Here is an 11,955-nt window from a genome sequence, read left to right as displayed (position 1 = left end):
AGGAAGCAAATGAATTTTTTTTTTCTTTAAACAGTCAGACAGCCTGGTTCCAGCTATTTCCAAGCCCTGCCAAGACCTGGGAGCTTATAGGAAGAGGGGTGGTCCTTGTGTCTTTTCTCAACACCTGGCAGGTCCATGATAAAAGTTAGGGGAAAAAATAAAAGTTCTTCATTATCTCCAGGCATCAGGCTTTGAGGCCTACCCAAGCAAGGGGGCCTCCCTCGCCTCTGGCCTCCACTTCACCTTTCTTTCCAAGTCTAAACAAACAGAGAAGCCACCCTGACGGGTCACTTTGCTGCTCCAGAGTCACCAGCTCAAAATCTTCCTTCTTTTAAGAAGCACAGGCAGGTTGAGGGGGCATCTTCCTTAATCCCTCATTCCAAAAGAGTCCTAAAAGATGGAAAAAACTCTTCTCTCCCTCCCACTCCCTAAACTTGCCTTCTTGTCTGCAAATAAGGCAGGCCTACTCAGCAGAGAGAAAAGAGAAGAAGGGAGAGGGAAATCAACAAAAAGAAGACACTGTGCCTAACTACAGAAAAGTGAGACCCTCCCAGCTCCACTCTAAAGACCCCCAGGAGAGTCTGGCCTCTTGGCAGACTCAGGGAAGGGACAGGGGAAATCAGCACTAATCTTCCACATCCCCTTTTTTGAGGATCCCCTGTCCCAATCCCCTTGCTGGTGCACCTAAGGACGTTGGAGAAGGAGTTGAGAGTTAAGATTTGTGTGTTTGCTTAGAGTAAACTTAGGCAACTATAGAGAAGGTGGGATGTTACCAGGCCAGAAGGAGGAGGGGGATAAAAAGAAACCATCAGACATTGACGTAAAACTAATTCACATCCACTGGTTTATTATTGATCACGGGGCATTTCACATCGACACTAAAATTCTTTATTGCAAGTTTTACAATAATCAAGTAAATTCAGTCCAAAAACACAATGACCACGATGGTGGGGTGGGGTGGGGGTTCTACCTATAGACTGCCTCTCTGAACTGAAAGTTCATTTTTATTTTCTTTTGGCTCCTCAAACTGCACAGCTCTGAGAGGCTCTTCAATGCATTTAGCTTTGTCTGCTGTCGTCCCCCCTCTCCTCCCAGCCCCCCCCCAACAATAATACAAAAGAACTTCATAGCTTTGTTCTCCTTAAAATGACTTCCCCCTCACTAACCTCCCCTGGTGCATTTTCAATGCAAAAGGCCTAAGGAAAGAGGGGGAAGGAGGAGGAGGAGGAGAAGGATGAGAATTGGCTTAAAAATCTCTCTTTCCTTTTTTTTTCCTCATTTCCCCTGAAATTCACCCAAACCAGACCATCGCACCTTGCAATATATAATTTTTGCAGCTTTTTCCTTAAAAAATAAATAACCCCCCAAAATGGCCTTAAAACAAACAAACAAACAAACAAACCCCAGCAGGTACCATGCTAAGACAACATCACATGCTTAAAAGGGTCCTTAACAGTGGAAGGGAGAGAAGGGCAGAGGGCTTGTTTATCTGTTTTGTCAGTTTGGAATTGACAAGGTATAAGGTGGAAGGACGAGAGAAAAGAACCAAAAAATATATATATATTAAATTCTATAAATAAGAGTCAATTTGTGTGTGAGGGGAGGATGGGGGCATGGGGTGGGGGCAGGGTGTGAGTTATGTTTTATAACCTGGTAATGTCCTCTGCCCGTTGCTGCTCCGGCGGCGTGGCGCTCTGGGAGTGGTCTTCAGAAGTGCCCGGGGTGGCTGCCGAGAGGGTGCTGGGCGCAGCGCCGGCCGGGGGCGCTGACCTGACTTTGGTGTTGGGGAGTCGGTGGTCCTTCTTCCATTTCATGCGACGGTTTTGGAACCAGATTTTGATCTGCCTCTCAGAGAGGCACAGCGAGTGGGCGATCTCGATCCTTCTCCTTCGGGTCAGGTAGCGATTGTAATGAAACTCTTTCTCTAATTCCAGGACTTGCTGCCGGGTGTAGGCTGTCCTCGAGCGCTTGGGTTCCCCTCCGTTATAATTGGGGTTCACTGGGGGGGAGGAGGAGGGGAAAAGCAAATAGTGGGGTTCAGAGGCAGCAGGCTCCCGCCCCCCACCCTCACCCCATCCTCAGCTCTGTGGAACAGGAGGAGGGGGTGGTGGAAATAAAGTCATCAAGCTAAATGGGTTATAAAGAAGTTGAAGGAAGCTGGAGACTTTGTAGTGTAATAAGAGGGGAATCCTCATTGTAACGACACTGAATTATTTATGCGCCCTTAGAAAGCGAGCATAGTTTTCACACATACATAACAGATCGTAGCACATGGCTCGGACTGCCCAGAGTAGCTAAGCCATAAAATTTATGGGGGATGTAATTACCCATTCTCGCTCGTAAATCCAGTTCAATTGTGCTAACCCAGAGTCGCTCCTGGAGAGAGAGGGGGAAGGAGAGAAAGGAGGACGGGGGCCGGAGGGGGCCGGGGAGGGTGGGGAGCGCTGGGGAAGAGGGAAGGGAGGGGGAGAGCAAAAAGCAAAGTTGCCTACCCGTGCTAACGTGGATTTTTTTCATCCATGGGTAGACTATGGGTTGCTTGCTGGCGGCGCTGGAGGGATGGTCAGGGGCTGGCTGGCTGCAGGCTGGCGGGGCTGGGGACGGGGAGGCGGAGGCGCCTGAGAGAGGCGCCGGCTCGCAGAGCGGCTGTGATTTCTCGGGGTGGTGGTGGCCCGCCTGGGCCGGCCCGTGGCCTCGCGAATTGCCCGGCCCCTGGAGACTGGTGCAGCTATACTGGCGCTCGGGGTAGCTAGGGCGCGGAGGCGGTGGTGGGTACAGCTCCTGGTGGTGATGCTGGAATCCCGATTCCCTGGTCCGGCCGTAATATTCCGGACTGTGTTCAGGGATGTAGCTATTTTGCGAATATTCTTCGCATGGAGGAAATTTCGGATCGATGTAGTTAGAGTCCATCAAATACGAGCTCATGATCATTAATTTCTGGAGTGGAAAATAATTTTTCTCGCTTTGTCGTTTTTCTGCTCCATAAAGCCCTCCTACTAGCTAGCGACCCTGTAAAGTTACTTTCACCATGTGACTCCGCCGGCCAATCACACGGAGCAACCCAGTCCCCGGATAAGGAACCGAATCGCTTTATTCAAAATGTATCCAATTTTTTTTGTGTGTGGTGGTGGTGGTGGTGGTGCTGGGGGTGGTGGGGGTGGTGATGGGGGACTAGAAGGCGGGGGCCGAGGTGCCCCCACTGCGCACCCCGCTGACTGACAGCCCTCCCCTGCAAAAGGAGGTGGGAAGCCCCCAGCTCCCTTCCAAAGCCTGGGCTTTGGGGGGCTGTCGGGAGGCTGTGGTTCAGCCCCCTCCCAGAGTCTCCCCGTGGGCCTCCGGTGGGCCCGCTGGGCCTCGGCTCCTGAGTTTTTCCAGAGGTCTCCATTCATGGCGATCCTGTCTCGGTCTGTGTAGGTCACCGGGCAGCGCCCCTCTTTTGCAGGAAGAGGAAGTTGAATGAGGAGGACTGGAGTGGAGGTTGGATGGGGAGGGGCCCAGGCTGAGCCCAGGAGGCTGAAGAGCCTGGGATGCCCCCCATCCAAGGATACCAGAGTCCATCCCCCTTCCCCATACACACTCACCCAACCCTCTGGCCTTGGGGCCGGCGAGGCAGGGTCCCAGCTGGACTAGGCAGGTAGAGGCAGCGGGATGCAAATGATTCTGACGTCATTTCTGGAGGTCTGGGGGTTGAGCCCCCGCTGAAGAGAGACAGGAAGTGGTTGGCAAAAGCAGAGTTCAGAAGCCTTGTCCTCCTCCCCTGGTACCCACTAACCCTCCCTGCCCGGGCCGCAGAGCAGAGGAACTGTTCTACTGCTGGCTGCTGTTTCTACTCTCAATCCATCTGGCCTGTGGCTTTCTGACAACTACCTCTAAGGCTGGCTCCTTAAGGACGTGGGATAAGGAGAAGAGAGATCTGCCAGAAGTCAGTGCCCCGAGACGGTGCCCAGCCAAGGCCCTGGGAGCTCTTCTTTCTTCATCCCCACAGAGGGCCGACCTAGTTAAGAGGGAGGCCTGTGCGGGTAGAGCGTGCTTCCGGCCAGGAATCGTATCCATGTAACACATGTGTTTACATGTAAACACACATTCCCAGGGGCCAGCTCCAGGCTGCTTTCCAAAACCTGAGGGGTGAGCTCACCGAGTGGGGGAGGCTGGGCAGGCCTTGGGGGTCTCCGGTCCATTCCTTCCAGCTCCCCTCTCTCTGCCACCCACCCACAGGAATACCCTGATGGCGGGTGTCAGGGGCATGGAGAAGGGAGGGGGCAAGAAAGGGCTGCTTTTTCTGACAACCCCCCCCCAGCCAGGGGTGGCCACGTCATGCCACCAATTCCAATTAGCTGATCCCATAACTCAGAGTTGGGGGGAGGTAGCAGAAGGGAGAACCCAGGGAGGGAGCTGGGTCCCCTTGTTGTACTTGATAACAATTATAGTTTAAAATCATAGCTTGCCGGGGCTCGGCTATATTTTACTTGATAACAATAAAAGTGACACATAAAGTTAACTGTTTATGTTTTATTTATTAGACTAAATCTGCCAGCGGTGGTAGGAGCGCTTGCCTCGTCGCTACAGCTTTTATAGGGCTGTAAAACGTCATAAATCAGTCTCGCGGAATCGCCCGCACTCTTTGTGTCGGCGGCGGCGCAGGGCTGGCGGCCGCTGGCTGCCTGCTCCCTCCTTTCCACGAAAAGTCGTAATGTGATTTTTTTTCCCTCTGATTTTATTATTATGATCGCCGCCGTGATTAGTCAATCTACCTTTAATTCGCCGCCCTACGCTGCCTCCTCCCAGCCCAGCCTGGTTGACACTTGAATAAGTACCTTTTAAAACGGCATAACAACTATTTGAGGGTTTAATTAGAACATCTGCAATTAAGGGAATGAGGAGGGGAAAAGGAAAAAAAAATAATAAAGCCCTCGTGAGAGGGAGACTGAAAACGGGAGATTCCCCACCTGTCTTTCACCACCTTAGGGATGCAGGAGAGGGGGTCCCCATGTCAAAATTTAGGGCTCACCCTGAGGGCAGGAATGAGAACTGCCTGGGCTCCCTGGCCACTCTCTGTCCTCCAGTGCTGAGTCTCTGCTCACCCCCGGCTCACCAGGAGCCAGTGCTTGGGGGCCCCTGGATACTCTGTCCCTAGGAGGACAATGCCCCGTCCCCATACCGCCAGGCAGTCGAGGGAACAGGAATTCCCTGGGGGTCTCTCAGAGGAGTGTCCCAAATTTCCCAGTGGGTCCCTGCCCATTCCTGTCTGGGACCATCAGCCTGTGAGGACTGGCCAGTTTGGTTGAAAGAGGAACGTGAAACTGTGAGGAGAAGGCTGGGGTTCAGTTGATAGTGGTTTGGAGTCTGGGAGGGTGGCTTATTTGTTGTAATTATTGGGGGTAGGGGTGGGTTAATTATAAGTTGGTGGAAGAGGGCAAAGGGAAACCAATGCTGAATGCTGCTCTACACAGAGACTGAACTGCAGCCCCAGACTGGCCCCAGGGAAAGCCAAAGCTCCCGATCGCAGGTAGGGTTGGGGGGAGGGTTGCTGAAGGAGGAGAAAGCCTTCCAGCCCCACCCCCAACCTCCCTTAAGGCCCGCACCTGGATCAGGCTGCCCCACCCAATCCTCGCCCAGAATACTCTTTCTGTCCTTGGAAAGGGGAGGTCTTGGCCTGGCTCCTCCACTCCCAGCCCTCACACTCACCTTCTACCTGCCCTGCCCCCCCCGCCCTTCCCCCAACCCTCTTTTCTTCCATCTCTTCACATTCTTGGGCTTGTTAGGGAGTTCCTCCCAAGGCGTCGCGCCTTCTCCGCCACCACTCCCCAGGATTCTAAGTTCCTGCAGGTGGGTCAAGGGAGCCAGAGCTGGAAACCCACTTTGGGCCAATACATATTAAGTAGATACAGAGAGTTCAGTGGCCTCCAGCTGAATGTCAAGTCTGTCTTTGGTTATTACACCTAACAAATACATATGCATACATACTGTTAATACTTACTAATACATTAAGTGCCTCCTTGTGCAGCCATAAATATGTGGGGTTCTCATCCCAGGTTTGCATATCTAATTTAACATGCACCTCCAGAAAGTGAAATCTGGTAGATTCCTCCAAATGGGCCCACATTCATCTACATCATTTGTCCAAAAGCCCTTTTTGGGTGCCTATACCTTAACAGCAAGGAAGTCGCCTATCACAAGGGGAAAATAGCAAGCCAGCTGGGCTCTACCACACACATATATGCAAACAATTTCACCTGGATATTATTACAAGCACAGAAATAAAATCCCTCTGGAGAGCTCGTGCACTTAGCATTGGCTTAATGGGGGGGGAAAGGGGGGGCACTCAAGCAGCTCCTGCCTGTGATGAGTCCTAGTATCTGGTCCTCTCTCCTTTTGTGCTTTGCCTTGCTGTTCCTGTCTTGCCAGCCCAAGGATCTCCATCCCCACTTGCCCACCACCTCTCTCTACCCCAATTTTATTTTATTTTTTATTTTTTCTGACCACCCTTTGCCAGCTTCCAAACACTCTCTGAATGCCACCCTCCCCATCTCCTTTCTAAACCTCGATCTGGTTTCTCTTTCGGAAACATGTTTCAGTACAAAGCGCTTCCCTTCTGACACCGCTGAAGAAAAATATGTGTCCATTGTGTGCGAGGCCTTATTGTGCCCGGATTACCATACTGACCGTTGGATAACCCATATTCCTCCCCTCCCCAGTAACAAACTGCCGGCTGGGGGGCCTCGGCGGCTCCACACATTCTGTGCTGTATTAAAATCTCACCCCTCAGACTCCCTGGATTTTCCTATGGAGAAAAATAAATGGGAGAACCAACTCAGGATTTGGAGAGCAAAGAGAAGGAAAATGAGGGTCATTCCTTTTCCCACTCTCGGAAGTGTAGGATTTTGTGTGGGTGTATGATGTGGTTTTGTTATTGTTGTGTTAGAGATTAAAAAATCGCAACACCTCACTTTCCTCTTCCTCAAATAAATGGACTATTAGATGGCATGCAATCAAGTAATTCACTCCATTTTTATTTTTTCTCCAAGCATCCTGAAAACCCCAAAGTAAAGCAAGACTCTTATCTCATTTTTTTTGCGGCGTATGTATGTCTATATGTGTGTTTTTGTCCCTTTCTAACGCCAGCAGGCAGAGGTAATGTATGCAAAAGAATATGCAAATGCTTAATTGATTTTTTCTTAAATCTCTTGTCAGTAAAAGTAATGAATTGGTCTAAAATGATTTTAATAACCTGGACGTGTCACCAGAAAATACTAAACCTTTTTTTTTTCCTCCTGGAATCGCTTATAGTCTCAAAAAAAAAAAAAAGCAATCATGGAATGTTAATTTGCCCCCCTTTAAAATATTAAAGATGAATTTCTCTTGTTTGTTCGGAGACCATAGGCAAGGTCCTCTCGTGGATTTCCCCCTCCTTGCCTTGCTTTCCTTGGAATTCAATTTTCCTCAAATCTCGTTTAAAGTGGCTTTTTAAAAAGTGGCCGCATTTTAATATTGGTTAGACAGAGTGACCTGCATTTCACCTCGGGTGTTTGACTTGTTCCAATAGGTCACTGCCATGGGGTTATTGATGGGGAAACTCCATTGAAATTTGTCTCTTCGCAAATGGCCTTTAGATCTTCCAGCGAGTTCAATAACTAGTTATAATGTGGAAGGGGAAAAATGAAGGCCCTGGGCTAACGAATTTGATGTTTCATTTTTATGCTGGAGAAATTGTTAGTTAGAGATTGGGTTCCTTACCCCCTTTCTTGGTCATCCTGGCCTCACTCACCCCCACTCTCATCAAAGGCTGCTGGATTATATCCCCTTTAAAACTTGAGCTAGGATGTCCCTTTCTGCCTTTGATGCAAGCTTTAATTCTTTTTATTATTAATATTGTTGTTGCTGCTGCTAAAAATTCTGACTTAAGGCTGCAGGAAGCTTGCACTGCTGGAGATTTGTAACCTTAACTTTCCTGTTAAGGGGGGAAAGGACTTTTACCTTTAAAGGAGGTGAAATGTAGTTTTGAAAGTTCTAGGAATTAGGCCGGCTCTAGAGTAGCTTTTGGTGGGCTCCCTGGCCTGTGCTTCCAGAATTAATGAAATGATAGGAGGCTGGGAACCCTCTGGGGGCTTGATGAGGGCATCTCAAAATGGCCCAATCTCTTCTTGGTCTCTGAGCTGCCACGGACCCATGGGATCAGGCACCAAGGACCAAGAAAGGCAGAAACTGGGAAAGACTATGGAAAGAGGGAGAATTCCATGGAGCAGGCAAGAAAATCTTGGGTGTCTCTCCTCCAGGGTCAGAGACAGAATTCCTGGGGACTTGGAACTGCTTGCTTCACAAGAAGGGCACTCCAGGAAAGCCCACTGCCCAAAGACAGGGCATTTTAGTGAGCTGGAAAGAACAGAGGAAAATAATGGGGGTGGGGGAGTGATGGAGATTTTTTATAAGATTCCCTTGTTTTCTGGAGTCCTCAAGGAGTCAGAGAGGAAAGGGCAGGGGAAGGGAGGGAAGGTCTTTATTTTATTCTCCCCAACCAAGGGGCCCCCTTGACTATCCAGAAAAACCTCTGTGAGAAAGGATTGTGGAGAGCTTGGTCTCTCCGGACTGACCCAGCCATACAAGATCATTACCATTATTAACCTCTATAATAACAAGAGCATCATTCCCTCACTAAACAGAGCTCCCAATGTGCTTCATTTTCCTCTCCCAGGAACTGTCCCTTCTCCTTCCCTGCCCAAAGGGGCCCAGTTTGCTCAGCCCCAAGTTTCGCCTTTAATAAAGCCCACTTGCCCCCTACTTTCCTAGCCTCGGCCCACAGATGGGAGTCGTTCCAAAGGTTGCCTTGACTTCTGAGTTGGGGCAATCAAGGCCCAGTCCACTTATGCAAGGGCCTGAAACTGGGGTGCCACCTCCCTCCATCCCCTCAAACCCAGAGGCAGCATCTTGGTTCTTCCCCCTGGGCTCCCAGACAAACTTCCTTAGACACATCCCTGGCACCACTGGACAATGGGGAGCAACCTTTAACCCCGCACCACAGCTTCATAAAAATGGGGGGACCGGAGAAGGGGCCATCGGTAGCTTCTGAATCTGGCCTGGGAGGAGACATGCAGTCTGTTCTTCCCAGCCAAGCGGGAATCCATTGCGATCCGCTCTAAACTTGCCCGCAGCCCCTCCGCGCTCCGGCCAGGCGGGCGAGCCCCCATCCCCGGGCCGCTCGCCCGCCTCGGCCCCGCACCTTGGCAGCCTCCTCCAAACCCTGGACCCCCAGCCTCGGGCCTCGCCCTCGCCCCGGTTTAATTACGTGATTGATTTTCGCTTTGGTCGCGTCGGGACGCCTCTGCCTCCGACTGTTTAAATCTTTCGGCTCTCTTTTTGTGTTTCCGAGTCCTCCTGACGGGCTGTAATTTAGAGACTGCCCCTCGGGTGGCCTGGGTCCGGTCCGGGCTGCTGCCTCGCCCTACACTCCAACGAAATGGTCCTCCCACGGCTCTCGGCGCGCGGCCCGGGCTGCAGCCGCCCCACGCCGCCGGGCTCTGCTACTCGGGCCCTGCCCATTCGCCTTCCTGAATTATTTTGTGCTCCATTATCCTCTGATAGAAAAATGTTCCGTGTTTGAGTTATCACTCCATGCCTGGGCCCGGAGCTGCGCTGCTCCGCGTTTTTGTGTTTTCTCTTCACCCGAATGTGGCGTGTTTTAGAAGGTCTGGATGGGGACCCGAGGCAGAACCACGCCGGGATCCAGGCTCGGCGGGGAGCTCCAGCCGCTTCCCCCAAAGAGCCGCCCCGCGCCGGAGGGCCACAAGCGCCAGGACCAGCAAAATCGTCCACAACTTTCGGCCCCTGAGCGCCAGCGGGACCGCAGGGCGGGCGGCCCCCCAGCCCGCAGACTCTGCCTTTGCCTCCTGGCCGCGGACTCTGCCTTTGCCTCCCGGCCCCAGACAGAGGCCCGTCGGTCTGGTAGCCCCAGCGCTCCGGGCTGCGTGCGGGCACCTGCGTCCGACAGCACGCGCGGGTCAGCGGCCCCTGCGCCGGAGGGACTGAAGGTGAGGTGAAGGACGAGGAAGAGGGAAGGAACTTTAATTTAGAAAAAGTGTGGATTTGGGGAGGGGAGGGGAGGGGATGGGTGAGCCGTGGAATAAAGAAAAGGAGCCCCTGAGCCCGCCGTGGCTGACCTCTTTCCCGTCTCTCCCCCTCCGGAAGAAAACACTCTCTTTCCTCCCCAAACCGCTGGTTTTCCGCTGGTTTTACTCTCTCATCTATTTACAACTAATAAACATTCCTCTGATTATTCTCCCACGTCCTGTTTATTCTTTGATCCCTTCCAACGAGGCAAGCAATGAGTTACTATTAGCAGTATTTTCTGATTATATTTTTTCCCCCTTGGGGAGAGGAGGGACTTGGGATGTCTTTCTCACTGGGGAAGAAGTTCAGTGAAACTTGAGTTGGTCACAACCTTCTCCCTGTCCTCCGACCTACAGCACCCCAACCCCTGCTCCCCCAACCCCCTCCCCCCCACCCCCACGCAGCAATGTTGCCGGGTAAATAAGAGTCCGCCTGCCTGGCTATTAGGATTCTGGAGACGTTGGCATCTGTAGCAATCATTAGTCAAAGCCGCGGAAGCCAAAAGAGCCGAGGAGTTGGACAGAAAAAATCTTGGAAATGATATACAGGAGCGGCGGAGGCATCAATCCCGGCCGATAAGAGCGCGGCTGCAGGGAGCGCTGCGGCTGCTTAATTGGGCCCTGGGTACCAAGAACAACCGGGGAGGGGGCACCTAGGGGTCAGGCGGTGACCCTGGCACCATTTGGGCACCCTCCAAAAAACGGTCGAGGACTTAATCACCCCTCTCCCCCAAATCCAAAGGTCCAGTTGGGGTTGGAGAGGACTCTCACGCCCCGGTCAGCCTCTTCACCCTGAGAGCCAAGAGGAGCCAAGAGGAGCCGGGTTTAAGGGTTCTCCCCTTCTTCTCTCCCATTCTCCTTAGTGGCTGTCTTGAGAGGTACTGAAGGATGGGGAGCCTGGCTGGGACTTTAGGGCACAGGGGCAGCCTGGAGAGAGAGGCTACGGTCCCTACAGTGGCTTTTCCAGGGGGCAGATGACTCAGTTGGACTAGATTTGGAGATAGCATTAGAGATAGCAACAGAATCACTCACTTTAATAAGCAAAACATCCAAAAGGTATTTGTTCTCCATCCCCACTTGCCTGATGTCTCTATTGATCACAGAGATAGAGAGATGCAGTAAGTTTAAATCCTTCCAGAGTGAGATCTGTGCCCCTACATACAGATATATGCATTATGGAACCATCTCTAAACATATGCTCAAATGTTTAAGTTTGCAGTAAAACTGCAAAGACCATAAAGATCTCCAAATATGTAGCTTCAATATGTAGCTATTTTATGCATTGAGGCCCTTGCATAAATCTAGATAAAATTTTCAAAATAGAGATTGAGCAACACACACATAGTTCTTTCCAATGGGGGGGGGAATCCCAAGTATTCATCTAGATGTTTAGCAAGAGCTGTACCAGTACATCCCAGCGTATACATCCAACCACTACCGAAAGATTGGTAATGCACACATAGGAATTCGACAGAGGACTGGTATGTTCACTGTGGATCTATAAATCTAAAGATCTATACACCTGCATTTAAATGTGGAGTAGAGAGTGAAATAAAACATACATCCTGTTATATAGACATAGATAGACCTATAAATACATTTTCACATGGGTGGCTATTGGACTGCTCAGCTCTCTATAACGATAGGTGTATTTGCATTGAGTCCTAGGAATGAGGGAGATTTTCTAGTGCTTGTGGGCTTGGGATGTTCCAGTCCAGACTTCTCTGGGGAACAAATGAGGGTAAACTAGAGCCTGCATAAGGTCTTAGAGGCCCACAAACGCATATCATCTTTTGCCTCATTTCCTGCATATGGGGGCATTTCTCCAGCGATAGGTAAGAGCCCTGATCCTTGG

The 11,955-nt window shown here is 51.1% G+C and overlaps 1 protein-coding gene across 1 annotated transcript; it reads right to left on the bottom strand.

The window, feature by feature from the left end:
* Positions 1 to 828: 828 nt before the first annotated feature.
* Positions 829 to 3,689, bottom strand: HOXC4 (homeobox C4). Its single transcript, XM_080811388.1, has 3 exons — positions 3,582 to 3,689; positions 2,493 to 2,937; positions 829 to 1,999 (listed from the first exon to the last, which is right to left on the bottom strand). Exons 2-3 carry the CDS (start codon positions 2,929 to 2,931, stop codon positions 1,644 to 1,646), a joined length of 795 nt encoding a protein of 264 aa, XP_080667514.1. The 5' UTR covers positions 2,932 to 2,937; positions 3,582 to 3,689; the 3' UTR covers positions 829 to 1,643.
* Positions 3,690 to 11,955: the final 8,266 nt, after the last annotated feature.

The sequence above is a fragment of the Martes martes genome (genome assembly GCF_963455335.1).
Source record: "Martes martes genome assembly, chromosome: 8".
In the NCBI taxonomy this organism is placed as follows: Eukaryota; Metazoa; Chordata; class Mammalia; order Carnivora; family Mustelidae; genus Martes; species Martes martes.
Note: the sequence above shows the minus strand (reverse complement) of the source record. Positions and strands in the feature narration are given on the sequence as shown.